Source organism: Glandiceps talaboti, chromosome 21 (genome assembly GCF_964340395.1).
Source record: "Glandiceps talaboti chromosome 21, keGlaTala1.1, whole genome shotgun sequence".
NCBI classification, from domain to species: Eukaryota; Metazoa; Hemichordata; class Enteropneusta; family Spengelidae; genus Glandiceps; species Glandiceps talaboti.
This window is the reverse complement of record NC_135569.1, coordinates 6,279,063-6,299,731: the sequence shown is the minus strand read 5'-3', so window position 1 is coordinate 6,299,731 and position 20,669 is coordinate 6,279,063. Positions and strand designations below refer to the sequence as shown.

The 20,669-nt window shown below is 35.0% G+C and overlaps 1 protein-coding gene across 1 annotated transcript in view; it reads right to left on the bottom strand.

Annotated features, from left to right (window-relative positions):
• Window positions 1-4,941: 4,941 nt before the first annotated feature.
• The window catches only part of LOC144451532 (uncharacterized), a 33,429-nt gene continuing 17,701 nt past the window's right edge, over window positions 4,942-20,669 (bottom strand). The window contains exon 2 of the mRNA XM_078142407.1: window positions 4,942-6,000. Within this exon, the coding sequence (XP_077998533.1) occupies window positions 5,800-6,000 (201 nt within the window). The 3' untranslated portion in view covers window positions 4,942-5,799. The remainder of the gene's footprint in view (window positions 6,001-20,669) is intronic.

Here is a 20,669-nt window from a genome sequence, read left to right as displayed (position 1 = left end):
CTCCCCTATAAAGTTTATTTGTGCGGGGTATGAATTAATAATTAATCAGGTCAGAAATGAAAGTGTCATCTGTGAAAATGATATAAGGTAATTGATATAGATTTTGTATGACTATCCTCGCCTCTAGCTAGGATGATTAACTATTAAATGATAGTTGTAAAATTTTCAAGGCGACCTTTCAATGAAAATGTATTAAATATCACTAGTTAGACAAAATGGCACCGTAAGAAATACGCTGTAGTATTGGAAGAGGTAAGTTGATAAATGCAGTCAGTAAGGGGCGAGATCAATAGTTCAATGTAGGATGAAAGCTAAATTATTTTAGTTAGACTTCAGACGCCCCCCACCCCATCCCCTAACTAAATTGGCTAAAATCGAAATTTGTTTCAGACGGCACAATCGGTATGTAGTAGTATGTAAGGCTATGGTAATTATGTTACAGATGACATAACACAACTTTCTGATATTCGCAAAGTTTCGATGTCACGCGAGGTCACTGAATTCTCAGCTGTCATGACGTAATGCGTAGAACAATGTTTGTATTCCGCGAATAGAACTCTGATCGAGAGATGACAACATTCAAAGTTATTAAAAGATTAACAAGTATCACTGAGGCAGCTGGCTGAGCGATGGCGCTACCACATAATTTAGCCACTTTTCACATTTGTCAATAAGAAGTCAACACTCTTTGGTTTATTCATTTATAGTGTTGATGAGTTTATCATCCAATCATCTGAGTATTGCATATTTTATGTTTATAAGACTTTAACATTGGAATAAAGTAAGGGAGCAAGCTGAAGGAGACAGCTAGGCCTAGGAAGGATCTTCCATCTTTCTCCGTAGCTACTTCTAAAATGGTTTCATGTTAACCATGAACATTGTGTACAGTCTGAGTTACTCCTTATCGACAATCCTGGTACCTGATGCAAAAGTGGAAAGAGTTTGTTGTATAGAGAGAATAAGATCTGTGTGAGAATTAAGTGAGCAGTAGTAGATATAACGTTGATCTCTTTTTGTTACAATATCACCACAATCGTCAATGCATTGAAATGTAAACTCCATTCGTTTACCAACACAAGATTATTATATAGCTGTACGTAAGGTATATATAGCATGAAGCCCGTTACTTAAAATAGCAAAAAAAATTGATTCATAATCGATTAAGGAGGGGGAGGTGAAAGGCTGGGGGGGGATGACCAGGGGGTAATGTGCGAGGGGCGAAATCAAATGTATTATTCCAATGGAAATATCAACAAGGTTTATCTGATGGGATTCTGCAAAACATGAATTGCGCGCATGCGCATATCTGAACTAGGGCTCGGGGCTCCCACATGAAGTAAGATGTGCTATATGAAATCAATGGTGGATATATTGGCTGATACTTTATCGATTGTTTTATCCATGTCTTAAATCACGATGTTGCAGCGATCTTATAATTTCTTTTGTATCACTGGAATCTACTTGACAAATTGCTCTAAATTTCATTTGATAAGAGGAATGTTACTACCACGTGTGTTGTAGATATTATCAAGAAATGAACTGTTATGATTAACTTTGGCAAACAGTTAATATAACAGAGTTAAAGTTGAAGTTTTATACATTGCCACCACTTTTGAGACGATGTAAATAGTCGTGGAAACAGGATTATCTTATTCAAGAGAAAAACAAACCATACCGTACATACGTGCCTTGTCATGTTAGCTTACAATTGTACTGTAGTTAACTATTGCAACATTGTCTTTAAAGTCTATTAAAGACGTGAAATCTTGCTAAATATTAACTTCTCATTCATTCATTCATTCATTCATTCATTCATTCATTCACTCACTCACTCACTCACTCACTCACTCACTCACTCACTCACTCACTCACTCACTCACACACACACACACACACGCGCGCGCGCGCACACACGCAATACATACACACGCAACACATACACACGCAACACATACATATGACAAATAATTTAAGAACTTGAAGTTGACGATGCTGTTATTGTCAACACTGTACTACAATTAAAAGAGATTGATCACCAAACTAGGGAGTATGATCTCATCATTAGACAGAGTTAAAATTTTGTTACTGGGTTCCAATATTAAGGCATATTGAATTCTAAGTCATCACCAATAAAAGCGAAACATTACCTGTCTCACTTTATATGCCAGTTGATCTGTCTTTGATCAAGTCCAAGTTAATCCGGTTTGCCTGTAAAAGATCGTGACCAATGAAATTAAGCCGAAGCCTTGAAAGTTAAGTCTCACAAATTCATTTCTCCCACGTTCATTTTTATTAGATCATGTTTCTTCTTCTTTAAATCCCTTTCCACTCTTTCAGAGAAAATGGACCTCGCGTGTTTATCGCCATTTATAAGAGAAGCCAGTTGACGTGTAACATAATGTTGTTTAACTCGACAAAAATCACATCGCTACATTTTATCGTCTGGCATGAATTTAGAAGAGAAGAAGTTAATAATCAGTGTTACATTTTAATCCTTCTAAAGGTGCAGATCACCTCAGAATAGTCCACGCAAAGAAAATGTTAGATTTTTGTCGCCTCAGACGATAAAGTGTAGCAGTTATGGTAAACATTTTGACGTGCCAGGCGATGAAATGTAGCAATGTCAGTAAGAGTTTTGTCTCACCAGACGATAAAATGTAGCAATGTTAGTAAGTGTTTTGTCGCGCCAGACGATAAAATATAGCAATGTTAGTAAGATTTTTGTTGAGCCAGACGACAAAATGTAGCAGTGTTAGTAAGTGTTTTGTCGCACCAGACGATAAAATGTAGCAGTGTTAGTAAGTGTTTTGTCACGCCAGACGACACTCTATTTTTGCAGCAGCTCAAAACTAATTTACAATTATCATGATTGTGGCCTAAAATGAATTTGAAATATGACGATAAATTATGGAATACTACATTTTTAGTCGTTTTCATGAGAAATGTGTTGTGCTGACAAAAGCTACAGCGATCACCATATCTCAGTAACAGATCAAACCTTGTTAGCAACTCACACCAATAGGGACATAGACATGAGACTGTGTTTACTACAGAGTCATTCTCGTTTAATTCGACGGATGGCAATCTGTATCAATTCTGATATCAAGTGGCATGGCGTAGTCACGTTATGAAGTTTAATTTGATGTGAAAACCCATCGAGAACTGAGTTTAATTACTTGATTTCAAGAAACTGGTCGTTAGGGATAGCTCCTCTGAACATGTGACCATCAACGTGTATTGAATGATGAAATTTGGAGATTTGAAGTTTTAGCATTGAATTTTTTGTGAGGGTTTGCAAGAAAACTAAAGAGCGCTGTGTATTTATGTGTCTTTATTTTATAACGAGTCTGTCATCAGCTTTAACATGTGGTGATTGTTGTGAAAAAGTAGTGAAAATGTAGTATTTTAAAGATCTAGTTAGACTCGCATTGAAAACTGTCAATGCACTGAAAATACACTGATGTGAACAAGCTTGTTTGAGATGGGAGAAACTCAGATATCAAGATCACACGGTTATTGTATGAGATCCTCATTATACCTTCATGTCCAAATTACGAAGACTAACGTCAAACTCTTTCTTTTTGCTTTATTTACAACTAAAGCGTGTTTATAAATCACTGAACTCTTTTTATTTCAATACCTAAATTGTTAATTAAGGTAAGGACTTATTTCCCCCTGGAATAATCTAAATTTCTATTCATATCAAGCAGCAAATCGCTTTCTATGGACATAAATAGCTTCGTTAGAGAAACGTTTCGAAAACTCAATTGAGTGGCATTGCCTCTCGTTTGACGTTCCGTTAATGACCAATGATGTAATGATTGGCAGTCACGTGATTTAGCTGAAAAGTATAGTTTATTGGGCGAAAAAACATCGTTTGTGAAGTATGCTTTTTTTGGATAATGTGGCTTTGTAATTCAATAGTTTCTCCTTCACTTGTGCACAGGCGATATCTTCAATTCATGGAGACAATTATCAAATGTGTCATCAATTTTTACTATTTAAAAGAAAATCCGAATTTTGACGACTCACAAATACTGCAAGACTCCTTGGTGGACCGTCAATCATCCTTGAGTGACGCAAGTATTCGTATCATTCATGATTGACCACATTATATTAATATTAAACCGTAACAGATCACCTCCAATTTAAATTGAATCTCTTTAATGTCTTGTTGATGTAACCTTTGTAAATATTATTGTCAAATTTACAAGTCCTGTGACTCAAAACTAGAATGAATTATTCTGGTTATGATGAGAACTATAAAAAATGTTGTTATTTTAAACAGTTTTCAGATTGCCTTTCGTTGAGCTACCAGCTGTATTTATTTCAGAGCCCTCAAGCTAGTCAAAAGTTTTCATAATTTTCTACGAGTATAATTCTGCCATACCTATTCTAGTACATGGCACATTTTAATATGCACAGACACACACGTACTTCTAGGTTACATAGATGAATTTCTTGCTTAGATATAACACAACCCACACTTCTTGTTCTTCAGCATTAACCCTTTCTTGAATCGTTTTCTTCTGAGTTAAAGGTTAATTTCACTGTCATTAAAACGCAGTCTACAGTATAAATGTCTTCAAGCTAAAATCAGCATGGTTTAAATCAAAATTGCCAGCCCCACGCCATTGTATTTCTCATCAGTGATAGTGAATACTAAACAAGATGGCGGGTCATCTACTTCCGGATGTCTGATAATATTTGCTATCTACTTCCGGTTGCTTGAAGCCGTTTCCAGTGTGTTAATGACTACCACTAAAAAATAAATAACTACACACATCGATTATCATATTTCATATTTGTTTTAGCATAGAATACCAATCTAGCTCTCATTCATACCGGTACTACCATGTGAAACATGTCTGCATATCAATAATATCAGAATCAGACAGATTGGTGAGATGTTCTAAAAAATTCAATGCAATATTCTACCAACAATAACTTTTATTTCCCTATAATTTTATACAATAATGATTCGGAGTGAAAAGTAAAATCATAAAAGTTTCGTGGCCTATGAAAACATGCAGTGAAGTAAAACGAGGTGTATCCCTCTATAGGCGAAGAAGAGAGAGTTCAGTATCCAAAATCGAGTGCCTTCGGTATTTCCAGATCTATTGTTCTAAAGAAACACCACATGCCATTATCGTTAATGTATTGACGAATTCATTTCAAAAAAGGGCTACAGTAAAGAGCGATCGGATGAGCATTTTAATTGACACTTAGCAACTATATTCCCTGCGGAGGGATACATCTCAATTTGTAAAGAGAGATGGTAGGAGGTCATCTATCAATGTTGAAAGTCCAATTTAAAAACGGGCTCTCCTGGACAAATATCACTGGGCAAAAGGTGTAGATGTTTATGACTCACACACCCCCTATTTTGTTCATCTAATTCTTAGAGTCTACTATTCAAAAACTGGTTCTCATTATTTTTTCCCGATCGAGCCTGACCAGTAAGTCTCTCTTCGTAAAATTCACCTAAACTAGTTATACAACAATTAAAGTTCCAAAGTCTTAAGTAACGACTTTGCAAAGAAAATGACTTCTAAATTGTGTTATGATTTTTCCTGATATCGGATGATCTAGTGAACCGAAAGCCTTCTCGGAGAGAGAGAAAAATAAAGATAAGTTGGTGTCCAAGTATTAAAGCTAGCATACATATACATAGTCATTGCAGGGCTTGTAAAATAACATCATTAAAATCAAGTTTCAAAGAATCTGACGGTACTATTGAAGTTGACGTACTGTCAGTCATATCTAAATGTGAACAAACAACAGTCATGCGAAGTAAACTCAATGGCATCCACCCATAAATTTCCAGCCGCTCCATTTACTGCTGCAGCCCCTGGTTCTGCTTCCGCGTTTGATATCATCATCTTGTGGTTGTCTAGCTTCAACTCGTGAGTATTTTTTCCATATTTCCTGTGCCAATTCTGATGCAAACTCTGAAACTTCTCCTTGAAACCAGTCTTTGAATTTTTCCATTTCCGCAGACTGCAATAAAACAAATTGAGAGAATTAGGTTTTGCAACATTGATATACATTCATAAATTTAGAATTTTCGTTTCTGTGTACTTTACTGGAGATAATTTTTGTAAAAAAATATGCAGATTTTGTCGATGCAATGATCACCAATAAAATATACAATCATATCCCCACATTCCAGTTATCTTAAAGGATTTCAAGATTTGGCCACTGGGAACGCAGTTTGCAAGCGTTTTGGAACAGGAAGTGAGGGCCCAAATAGTTGAGCATCATACAGAAACAGTGGAGATTTTCACCGTCTATTAACAAATAAACAAACAAGCAACCCTAATGTTTCCTTAAAATGCAAGCTCGTCTTTATTACCAGCATGCACCAGATCCCAGATTATCTAATCTTGATTACTTTGATCAAAATATACATCTTCAAATTTCCATCATTTTTTAGTTATAAAAGGCAACTTATATAACCAACGAATTGTCCATCGATTTTATAAATGTAATAAGTTGTTTTTATGCTCGCCTCCTAATTGTATCCTTGTTGAAATTAATTACATTCTTGGCCAACATCATTAATTATATTCATCTGCGTCAGACTTGTTTGTTACTTTTATCGATGTGTAGCCTACAGATATTATTATAAACTTATGGCAGCTTTGAATAATAGAGTACGGTGTATGGGAACAGAGATATTAATCGAAATGTAATTCAAACTACAGGTTGGGCTGTCAACATGTAATTCTTTACTCAAGAAGTTTTCTTAATGGCCTTACTTGCTGAAAACAAACATGATTTCAAGAAAATAATATCCAATGTACATTCATATGTCGCCAGTTATATCAATTTTATCGACTTTCTATGTACGTCCTTTCTTGTTATTTCAATTCTTAGGTTTATATCTCTGTCAGTTCTTCAAACAAAACACAGCATTGCTAAAAGTACAATATCTAGTATCTCTATGTCTCATGATCAAACCATAGCCTTATAGAAGGACTACGCATATTCTTTACGTATGAACGAACCATCTGTGCAAGTAGTGTAGTATAATCTTTATTTGAAACCATTACGGTTTTTTTAGCCAGAGGGTAGATTGTGCAATTTTGCAGCATTTTACAACACATTTATCAATTGTTAGACGAATTACCCATCATTGTCGTGACTTTTGTGGCTCCAGTAACGTGACTTATTAAAGGAACCTCACTCTGTAAGCTGTACATGATGAGATACTTAAGGGCATTTCTCAACACTCGTTCCAAATTAAAGTACTACTCGCACAAGAAACGCTCACGTCTAGCGAGATGTGAATAACAATCTTGCACGAATGCTTCAACCCTAAATGACAGAAGAATCGAACTACATTTTGGTTGTTAAAAGCATTGAACCTACCGGCTAAAATCGATACAAAATAAACGTACGTAATCTCTACACACTGGCATATGAAAGCAGGCCAAAAATTGAAATAATGTCGTTGAAATACAAATAAATACTTCAGATAGCGTAGTTACTTCCTTGAGTCTGTTTACCTTAATTCAATATTTATAACGTAGTTTTAAACATGATGTGGAGTAGTGACAAGTTTCAACATGGCTACATACAATAATGACACAGAAGTGGTATGTTTCACCCAATAAGAAATGTAAAATGACGTCACCTTTGTCGATGAATTTTTTTGTACAAAACAACCGATGTAGTTCTCAATAAATGACTACAGTACTACGATACTATCATATCCTTTACTACAAACTGAACATGCTGCGGTTAGAGACAGATATTTTATGCAATACCAAGCTTCCATAGTCAAGATGGCAACTGATTTAAGACAGAACCAAGGTTAATTTGTTTGAAGAGTGCAAATACGTTCAATGAAATGTTAAGGTGCATAGTTGTAGACACTTGATCAGCAGGACAACAAATTGATAACCATTTTAAGTGCAAACGTAATGAAATATTAATGTATGATTGTCATTGATTGTTACGTCATCAAATCTTGTGTTGGTCTTTAGAGTGTTAATTTGATTTTATCATTTAATTTTTATCTATATGCCAATGTGTAAATTTAAATTTAGTATAATCTCTAGTAACTTTGAACTTTGTACCGTCGTTCAAATCATCAATAACCACATTCAAAAACTGCTTATCATCTGCAAGGTTCTGTGTAGTTAGTGCACAAGCTTACTTTTTACATCATGAAGCAATGTAATGACAGAAATCTGTAAAGAAACAAAAAGGAATTGACCCCGATAAATCTGAACACACTTGTTTGAATAAATTGACCTTTTTAGAAATCGGTGTTTGAAAAAAATATCCTTTACTAAGATTTTACTTAATCTGTTTACTTGATATCATTATGCCATATCCATCTACTTTAGGTGTGTGAGATTACAAAAATTACTTTTCATAGTCTTTCGCATTCGATTTGCAAATATATTTAAAAAGTTTAGTTGAGCATGTAATAATAATGAAAAAACCGTATTGTTGGGCACTCTTTCCTCTGGCGTGACTCGGATTTGCATTAGATATAATGCTTTTTGTGTAGACTAACTGGCGTTTTGTTATTTGATTTGGAAAACACTCGATAAAATATAAAACAGGTAAACATATTATGTTATATTCTAATAGACAGGAAACGTTGACAAATATTTTATTTGTTTATCTATAAAAGGAAAACAAGATAGGTGATGCTTTTGAATCAAATTTTCAAGATTTTCGTAGACAAGCTGATTATTTGTTGAACAGTTGCTGTTTTGGGTCATTCAGTTTTAATAGTTCATTGAGAAGGATATTCATTCTTATGCACAGACTCACATATGGGTCATTCACGCATGTCTGATTTCTTCCTACCTTCAAGTTCACTACATCGTTATCTAGTATGACAGATCGATAAATGCATATGTACATTTACAGGGACTTCTGGCAAACCTAGCGTCTCTAAATGCCAAACGACCAAACACTATCACATGAATTATCGATACTGCGTCTTAATTACTCTTTTCGAAATGCCACATCTTTCAAGTTATAAGCAATATCAAGTAATGAAGTGACTTCAGTCTTTCTCCCTTTGCATAGTATAATACACAGTGTCATGTAGTTGATGAATCTTTTATAGCAATGGGACACAGAGTCATACATACATACACACACAAACACACACACATACACAAACACACAAACAAACACACAGACAAACAAATAACAAACAAACAAACAAATAAACAAACAAACAAGCAAGCAAGCAAACAAATATACATACATACATACATACATACATACATACATACATACATACATACATACATACATACATACATACATACATACATACATACATACATACATGCATGCATGCATACATACATACATACATACATACATACATACATACATACATACATACATACATACATACATACATACATACGTGTGTACATACATACATGCCTGCATACCGCACCTGCACACTGCAAATCGCTATTTAAATATTTGCCTTGCATATACGTGTATGTACAATACTTGAGAGCGAATGCTTTTGTGAAAGGCAATCGTCTCCATATTCAGTTTCTGTCTATATTCTGTAAAAATGTCGATGACATAGCTGAATCGGCTGAATAAAGATTTAGCAATAAAATAAATGGTAAAACGCCATCTCCATTACTGATAAAATTGATGTGTAGCGACAATATAAGGAAAGGAGCTAACAGCATGAATTCATGCCGTCCACTGACATTTCCCCCGGACATGATAAGATCAAAGCACAAGGAATGGAATGAGAAAGACAAAACAGGATCGTAATCGGCTTTTGTTTGAGATCTATCCTATGATTACTGAAGCAGGAAGGGTAATTACACAGATAAGCGTCGACGATTGAGAAATGCTTTGTTAACAGCGTGTCTGCTTTAAATGGAGCGTTTCTAGGGGCTAAAGAAGCGTAAAGAAAGATGGGATATACCAATTACGGACGGCGAGGGCTTAACCACCCGGAATTGATGACCACCATTCGGTAATTCAAAAAAAGCAAACAGGTAAGATTGTTTTCGGTTCGCAGATAAATACTGGAAGCATTAGACCGTAATGCTGATAAATTGGATGCTTTTGCTTAAGAAAATATATTCTCGATAATGCTGACTTGCTGAAGAATTTTCCCCACACTCTCTGATGAGACAGAACCGTTCACTATTATGTTAAAATCAGGCATATTATCAAACACACTTTAAGAGTCTCCATATGACAATGTTGTGGGATCAGATAAGGTGATAAAAATCATTCGCTTAAAGCGAAAAATACCATTAAGCTTTTTTTATGAAAGTAGGGGTAGGCTGCAAATAAAATAAAATGCATGTAGCCGTATATCAGATGCAAAGAGGCATATATTCACTGCAATTCTCCATCACTGATTTTGGCTTTGATCTTAGTCAGGTTTGCACTTCGTAGACCATAGAATGTTCAAGTTACTGCAGTAATACTGTAACATGTTCATCACTATTCACGTATCTTTTTTGAGTTTGGAGATTGAAGATGCTCTGTGTTTTAGGACAATTTTCATTAAGTGATCTCCTTCATGTTTTTGCTGTTAGTTGATTAGTTTTGAAGGAGGGTATCGATTTTTCGGACTTGGTAAACCACATTGAACCGGACAAATTACCCTACAGTCTGCGCACAGTGATGTGAATATTAAATAAGGACTTCAAAAGTAGTCTGATACACAGAGAAGAGACCATGCTATTCTTATATGCTCTTCCGAACCTGGAAATTATGTTTTCATTTATAAGAAAATTATTGTGTTTATCAATTTCGTCCAGCAGAATTTCCTGTTTTACTGTCACTAAAACTATTGAGGCTGCTAGCTCGCCCCCCCCCCCCCCAGCCCATGGTGAAGTAAATGCTAAGTCAAAGCTTAGTATTAAACAAAGAGGAAGTGCTTTATTGTATTCGAGTTACACAGCAGTAAAGTGGGACGTGCTAACACAATCCATGTAATAACCACACTATAAGAGCCGTTCTTGAAAGTTTTAGACAATACTTGAAAATAGCTAACATTTCGCCTATCAAATGTCTCTTCTCTGAGGCGAATTTGATCTATAGCTTGTAGATCTTTGTTATATAAACAATAACATATTTATGTGTTTTTATGAAAGATCACGTTCTGTTCAATAAAGGCTTCTACTTTATCATTCTTTACGACACAGTAGATATATCATGTTTAGCTAGGCCATTTAATCTTATACTGAACTATAAAAACAAACTAGGAATAGAGGCACAAAGCTAATCAATCATCTCAGAGGGATAAAAAACAATACTTTCACCAGAAAGCATTCACCTTAATGTTTAAGCAAATACGTCTAGTGCATGTATTGAGACGGGTGGAGGGGGGAGGGTGGTGGAAATACCTGTATAAATTGTAAAACTCGATGTTCATCACTCGAGCTCACTAGTATATGATGGCCAAGTCGACTGTGTGGTTAAATAAAAGTAAAAACACAAATTCTGACCAGTTTTCGCTCTGTTAAAACAGCATCACCAGGCCAACAAATCAAAAAACCTAAAGAGTATGACCATAGAAACAACCAACAGATCTTGATGCACATACAATTTGAGTTTTTCGCAGGAGATATTTCAGTTCATAGGATTATGGAATTGATATAAAAGGGCTAGACTTTTTTTTATACCTATTCAACGATTTTACGGTTAGAAACAAATACTTATTATCGAAATGCTTTTACAGAAAAGGTTGATGACGTACATGTGCATGCTTCCAGACTGACTGTCAATTACACTGATTTGTCTTTTGGGGTACAAAGTACTCGAGAATGAGTGTCTTGTTTACTGTATGTTGAAGTTGTGTAAGAAGACATGCTCATTACAGTTGCTTGTACAATTATGAGACAGTTTTGATTGAAACTATACTTAGATATTGTTCCCCAATTTTGTTCTTCGTTCAGCCAAGGAAAATACGAGTGACCTAAAGGGACTTTGTCACTGCGCTTCGCTAGATGAGTCGCTAGACAATCCTTAGGTCACGAGTGTTTTCCAGCTGAATGAAGAAAATTATTGGAGAATAACATAATTATACCAGCGCCAGTATTATCAAAGAAAAGTCGGGGAAAGTAACAACGATTTGGAACATTTTGACTCATATTTCGAATACAGCAGAGCAATGACGTAGACAAGAGTTGTCGTGACATAGACGCCCATTGTTGTGACGTAGAACGACCAGATTATATATTTCATTTTTTTTGTTCAACTTAGCTCGTGCATGGTATACTGCATAAGCTTGTATTTATATCCTAAAAAGTATCTATTTGCTCTAAGTTCAATAATTAGACATTATATAAACAGATCGATTGTTTAGTTATACAGCGTATTGCATTTGCAAAGACTGATTCACAAGTCTGATCTCGACCTTAGTTAAAGTATCGTGGTCTGTTTGCACACATTGTAAAATCAAGCTCGCTTCAAAAGTGTCCAACACCAGTTTCTACGTCAAATGTCAATTATACATCGGTTTCAGCCTTGATGTCCAGATAGGAATGACTGATTCAAAAAGTGAACGAGGTCAAAATGTTGTTGGCATTTACAACAGAACGCCATTTGACTATTCGCGAGAACTTGAATTTGCTCATGCATATCATAGGTTTTACTTTCAAGGTCAGGTTCAAGGTATTTCATACATGAAGGAGAGACTTCCATATATTCCACATGTGAAAATCTCACAATCTTGTCCCTAGGCCTTCCTTGTTCCTACTAGTTTCGATACCATTTTTACAATTTTATTTTAAAAATTACATTTAATAGATTTCTATTGTTTTTTTATTTTCTATAGTTATCACATGATAGTTTATCAATTTTCCATTTCAAGACAGGCATAGTAGGTCTCACCTATACTACAACATGCAAACTTGCACTCAAATCGATGGAGGTGAAAGCCAGGTGCATATCAAGACAGGCATAGTAGATATATGCCGATTACCTGTATTGGCGGTTTCGGAACTATCGTATGTGTTTTGTAATCGTTGTTTGACTTGCATTTAATTCTTGACACGCATACGTGTTGCTTGGCTCTGTCCACACACTAAATTATTGTTTTAATTGGAAACTCTCGAAAGAACCTAATCCGTTTATATTTGACATAAATTGGCAGATACACCAAATTAGATTAATAGGTTTGGTGTATTTCATAATAAGCGTGTATTCACAGAATTGAATAATTGGCATAGATTAATGCACCTTCCCAGGATATTAGTCTGTGATTAATCAACGGAGTTTGGCATCATTTTTGCCTCCTAAACGAGAGACTACACGACCAGAAATGATCTAATTGTGCTTGGTAATGATAGCCAGAAGGTAAAACGTGCCTTACTGATGTTACTAGAACACCAGTTAATGCAATGCTCAAAAACACAAAGGTTCAAGTCATTTTATATCTATGTCTCATGAGTTAGATGTAGTCTCCCTTTTTATCTGAACTAATTGTGTATAAAAAAGATATATTTTTAGATGTCCTGTAATGCATCAAAACTTGCCGAGTAGGAATTTTTTAATAATAGGATAAAGAAAATGCAGGCTGATACGGGCGGATAGAAGGTCAGGCAGGCAGACAGGCAGCCAGCCAAGAGCCAGTTAAGAGCCATCCATCCATCCATCCGTACGTACGTACGTACGTATGTATGTATGTATGTATGTATGTATGTATATATATATATATAAGCAAGCAGACGGGCTGGCAGGCAGATACATGACAAGGAGATTTCATTATTTGCGACAACCAGCAGTCACTTGTTTTAATGTATGTACTCTAGTTTTTTAGATTCAGAAGTAGTTTCAGGACAAGTAGTTTTGCTGTACGACGCTTTATATTTCTATTGTAAGGCCAGATAGAGTTAAACCGTTGAACTGCTCTGTGTGAGTGTGCTTCCTATGTATCTCCATTTCATGTGGACCCTATGCCATCCGTCATAAAACCTCAGTTTCCTAGACACAGACAGACAGACAGACAGACAGATAGCCAATCATACAGATGGAAAACAATATGATGTAAGTCGTGTGATATGAGTCGTGTACAGACAGCGACACAGAAGCAGGGACAACACAAATAATCAAAGAAACATGGGAAGAGAGTAATTTAGAGGTCAAACCAATACAACACTTCATGAAACACAACTTAGATTAAGTACAATGCATATGGAAGGCTTCCCCGAAGTATTGTATTATAGCAACAAACACAAGTTGAAACCTTGACACGAGCCAACCCCTCAGAAAAATGATTGTAATGAGTGATAACTTCAAATAAGGGCTATAACGGAGAACTTGCGAAACACATACCCAAGGGAAGCCAGGTGAATGTGATCACTATCAATTTATTTCTATCAGCGATAAAGCGATGTTTACATTGCGATAAATTGTTGGTGTTGCCATGTAAAGTATATCCAATGATTTAACGCTTTATCTTGTTTCGAGCAAACCCTGGCGCATTCCAGAGTTTTCGTTTGTTTAGGTAAAACTAATCAGATATGTCTGATGTTGTTTTCTGTTTGACAGTGGCCTACAATATCTAAAGGCCATTCTTACCATTCTCTTTACCTTTACCATAAAAGGAGCTAGAGTTCGAAAGACAACATTTCATTTTTTTATTCACCACACTCCTCTTGTTGTAAGATGGTCGCTAGTTAATGAGACTGTCAATCACATTTAATTACTTAAGAATCTTAATGATCTTTTGCAATGACGTTGACACAAATACCAAGTAAAATACTCAATTTGTCACATACAATCGGCAGTAATTAGTACATTCAAGCACAACAAAATATAATTACTACCAATCAATTTTTCTTGTCTCTCTTCCATTATCAATCATGACAGTAAAATTAGTTAAAAAATATCATTTGGTTTAAAAGCGACATTTTTGTATGATGGCTAACCAACTGTTTACACCTACCACTTTATAAATAGATGATAAAGGGACATGAACGTGCTATTTTGCCATTTTTCTGTTCTTATATTCCTTCTTAACTTCTCCACATATATTGATGCACACTTACATTTAGCCAAACTAATTTGTTACTACATACAGACACTCATTTCTGTACCGTCATCGAACGGTTATGTAATGTTTGATCTATTCATTCACTAATCCATCAATATATATTCATTTATTCACTTCTGAATCAATCGTTCATTCGAGCAACGTGTCTGTCTACCTGTCGCCTCATTTTTATTTACATCTTACGAAATTCTTCACTTAATTTATCTGACTACTTCTTCTTTTTCCCCATAAACCCATCAAAGCTACGTCATCGACCTATTACGTAATGTGTGACCTGTTCGGTCACTAATCCATAAATCTAAAGACATTATTACTTAATCCCCTTCGTTCATTCAAGCGATCAGTATGTCTGCCTGTCTGACTATTCCCATCTATTCCGTTAATGCAACTGTCTGTATAGATTCTGTAGGTTAAGACACGACCCTTTCAGCGATCAGCAGGTATAAGGTTAGGATAAAATCATTTAAAATGACGAGAAGGAAGAAGCAACGCCGTCGATCGAAAGGTACACTGTAAGTAGTATTGTTACAAAGTGCAATTTATGGAAGGCCATCAAGTATCATGGAAATAATGAGTTTTCTCTCTTGAAAGACATTGAGAAGCTTGAGCCGAAAAAACAAGAGCGTTCTTTCCGATTTCATTAAATCTGAATTTGGACACGTACGTGACTTGATGAAATTGTCAGCTGCGGGGATTACTTGTACGTTTGGTACTGTATCCTGTAATCGCTCTGTTTTATCATCACCGCGGTGTAGCTATCCAGTTGGGCAGTTGCTTGCCCCTCGCCTTGTAAATGTTATGATACATAGATTGCTCACAGGATTCTTGTCTGCTAACACGCAAATACAGATGTTTGTTGCCACAGGCCTAAAGGAATTTCATCTTTAGCGGAACTGCTGTGTCGTTATTCATCTTATCTGGTTTTCAGGGCTTATAATTAAAACCGTGAGCGAGGAACTAGTGAAGTATCATATGCATATTGACGAAATGTCAACGTGCCCCTACAGAGTACCAAGGACGAACGCTTGTAAACATGATCATAATTACGAACCATTTATCAGCTCCACTTAAATTATGATTGGACAATTACAGCAAATCGATTCTCAATTCTCTACTATCAACTATTTATAAATTGGTTATGGTAGAATTTGAACACAACACTAATTAGCAATTTTATGAATCCATTTCGGGCAGTTATACAAGTGTAGTGATATAGTACACCTGATGTACCATAACTCAAATATCAATTTATAAAACAGACACAAATTTCAAACAAATCATTGTATTTTGATTCAATAATATAATCGCCTATTTTTCAGTCACTCGTTATATATATTGTCTTTCTTTTCACAGCTTGGAAAGACAGTGAGCTAAATGTGAAAATTCATCTCGTCCATCAAATACGATATACGTTTTCGATTGGCACCTCACATTTTAGATAATTATTAAAGTAATGTCACCCACTCACAATAATTTAATAATTTGTCAAACTTAATTGGAAATGTTTGCAAGATTTTATTATTTGTCAGCCCTCACATTGTATTGATTTCAATCATTATTACATTTCACACTGAAGTAGCCTTTGAAATATGATGTGACATCTAACGATTACTCTTTCCATTGTTAACATACAACTACGTAACTGAATAAAAAGCAAAGCAGACTGAAAGTGAAAATAAATTGAAAAGAAATCGACGTGTATGCAACAGACATCACGCTGAAGATGAAATCGATTACAGAAATGTACGAGTAACGATTTAACCGAATTTAATCGAACTAGGAAGCTGTGTATTGATTTGATGCACAGATAACTAAGTTACAGACTTGTAAGATTTACATTGTCATCTCATAAATGTAAAAACACTTACCGACATCTTTAGGACAGAAAAAAACGAAGTGTCAATCTTTCAAGTGGATGCTTTTTATTGAATAGACAACTGCAAGCATTGCGAGCTTCAGGGTATTAAGTTTGAAGTAAACGTACGCTCAAAGAAGCTCTCACACTTCCTTTGTGTTGCCGACCATTATTTAAATGCAGAAGGGGAACACATACGTTCTTGATGGCTGCTGTACAAAGGATGAGTAATGCAGTGTCTTATTAATGATGCAGGGAAGGTGGATTTGCATAGTGTCTTGCAGAACTGTTAGCAAGCGTTGTTATCTTCTATCACAAGTAAAACCAGTACATTACATGGCAAATAACTAAGAAAATATGAAAAGTTGTATTTCACCAATGCCATTTTTTCATAATTGAATAGTTCTCACCACAATACATTTGGAGCTTTCTCAAACTTGTAGAATATACCATTTTCAGAGAGGGGGTTTATTTCTAAGCTTCTTAGTGAAATTACACTTTCAAGTTTGATAGATTATGAACATAGTGCCCACACAGGTAACTCTATTGAATATCATCCCTGGTGTGTTCAGGCAGATACACATACATACAAGAAAAGGGTATTAATCAAGCCGGATATTCCGGGAATCCTATTTCAATTTTCAAATTCAATTTGGATGATGTCGTATTTTGGAGTAATTGTCACAATTTCTCCTTCACAACATTAGTCAAACTATATTTATTCATTTACGAATACTCTAGTGATAATGAAATTCTACAATTACTGAATATTGCGACCTTGCCCATCTGTGTGCTTATATCTTGTTTCCATTCACATGGATTCAGAATGAGCAAATAAAATGCCACACCCCTGATATTGAAGAGGGGCATATGGTTGACAAATGATTTGGATTTTTAATTCTTATGACCTCTCTACTATGTTTTCCGAGTTGAAGAAAATGTGAAACAGAATCTACCAAATCTGAGTTTGTAACTCAATAAACTACAAAATGCTAAAGGCGTGTAAAAAACACACTATGTTACTGTACGTACAATGACAGATATTTTACATATTTTAATGTTTTGCAATTTCTGATTTACAAACATGAAGTTAGCATATGATGTTTCACAGTTGTTTGTTCAAGTATAGAAACATAGCAGAGTTGTTTATGAATTAAACATACACATTTGTCATTTGTCATGTTGCCACTTTAAAAACCAATTTGCACTGTCTGGTCCTGGAGTAAATCAATCACTTAGGTAGGATACATAAGTTATATGAATGCAGAGTATTACCTATAAACAGAGCCAGTTTGATTGTTAAATTTGGGTTCAATTATTACAATTAAGACACATGGTTTCTTTAAACGATATGTCTATATCGACCTTAATGATAAGAAAACCAAGATGCATCAATGTTGATGAAAGAGGGCATTTCCTTCTGGAATGAATTATACGAAAACTCAGGGGAGAAAGAAGAAACTAACGCTTGTAATGGCCTGAATAAATCAACATGAAACTGTTTTGTTGCTGCTATTAATTTGATATCAATCTATAATTATAAAAGTTAATATGGTCCTGTAGATTTTTAAATGAGCACAAAACAGATTCTAATATTGTACTTTATCAGTTTTCAATGATCTATTTTTATGCTCTCTTTAATAGAAGTTGCTGATTATCAAAATATAGTTATCTGATAGTAATATGGTTGACAGGCCTAGGTCTATTATATGTTTCTCAGAGTATCAACTTAAACTGAGATCCTTTCGTCATTCGGGGAAAATTGGCAACATTTCTTTTAAATGCATCTGGGTGAACCTCTTTATGCAGTATTTGTTTAAAGAATTATTATCCTAAAATGTAACACAATGCTAGGTTAAGGAAAATATTCCCTGATTGAAAAGCTAAAAATAACTATAAAGTATATTCTGTACAATATATTTATAGAAGTTTGCTAAATCCTGGAGATCTCGCTTCATTACTATATTGAAGGTTATAGAGACAGTTGTCATATTCCTAAAAATGAGATAGAGTAGCAATTAATCAGTTAGATAGCAAACTGGCATGTTTTATTCATGACAAGATTCAGGGTTTATTAATACTGAGACCCTATTAAGTGTATCTAAATCGGGTAAATCCATAGTTTGAATATATTTGCATATATTTGCATATATGAATACTACCTATCCGATGTCATACACAAATACACTTTGATCTAGCTTCTTACGACAGCGGAAAGCGAATTTGCAGCAAACTACTACAGAACGTGTCATTGTGACATGTTCATTTAAGCTTTGAATGGACTTTGGTTTAATTGTAATCACTGTAGGGTGGGAATTCTGATCACTTCCATATAATCCTGCAGCGTGCATTTGTGAGACGTCCAGTGTCTGTACCATCTTGATTACAGGGTGATTATATCCGCACAATAGAGACACCGCTACCATCCACTTGTAGTGTAATCCATCCATTCGAACAACAACACTTTTAGTTTGAGTCTATCTTAGTAAACCGAAAGCTTGATTTCCACAGTAGTAACGTACGGGTTCCAAAAACTAGAGTCCCTTCTTATAGACGAGTTTACTTCAAACTGTAACTAAATCATGCAAACTATAAATCATATAAACCTACCCTTAAGTAACCTAATCTCTACATTTAAGCCCAAGCTTACTGGCTCCAAGGTTTTATCTATAGACATATATCTGCGTATTATTTATGATATTTTGATTTTGCTTAGAGGTTGTAAAACCGTGTTCAAATGTTCGTGTCCTTAAATCTAAACATGGTAATTTACTTGCCTCCTGTATACATTAGTCTACAATGGTTTATTTGCTTTTTACAACCCTTTCGAGTACTGCATAACTGCCCCAATTAATTGACTTGCCAGACAATGTGACATTGTTGAGACCATGTAATTAAACGCTAGGTAATATCGAATACTGTTACATAAACTCATCAATTCTAAATGACTAAACCCTAACGGGTGCCTCTCTTTTATCACCCTGCGTCAAAAATTATGTCAATTTGTTGGCAGATACAAAACAATGTTGCAGTGACATTTGACACTTCACAAAATCAAAGCGGTCCGCGCAAAAAAGTGATATCAACAGTGGCATCTACTGGGATTTGACAATATATGATAATACTATATATATTTCAACTCTATTTAGTAACACTCTTGGATAAACCACCGAGTTAAAAACTAAAATGACATTATTTCTTGTTTTACCAATACTCTATGGAGAAAAGAATGTCGACACACACTTGTACGCGAATCTTCGACACAGACACAAACATTTAATATGTTGATCGGAGTTGTTTTTATTTTTTAGTTATTAGTACCTTAAATAACGTCGTCATCATTGGTTAATTAAGACGATGCTAATAGTTCAATGTTCAAAGTTCAAAAAATTAAAATTGAAACAATTCTTAGACGGTTAAAAAGCTTAGTAATAACTTAATGATATACTAATAATGTACTTTATTCAGAGTACCGTGGTTACGGCCTAACGTACAGACATTAATATATACAAAAACTGTGAATGTAGAGGTGTGTTGTGACAAACACCAATAGCACATACAAATCCACATAACAATAGTAAAACACAAACCCAAATCTGTCCATCATACTTTGACGTAAACGGGAAGCAAGAAATAAAATCTTTGCTAAATAGAAAAATGAGTATGAACATAGTTTGTTCTCATCAAAGAATAAAAATTAAATTGCTTCATGATATAAAACTTTCTATTTTGTCAGTTATGGTTGACCCGGAATAGTTTTGCTATTTTATGCTGATTGGAGCTGATGTT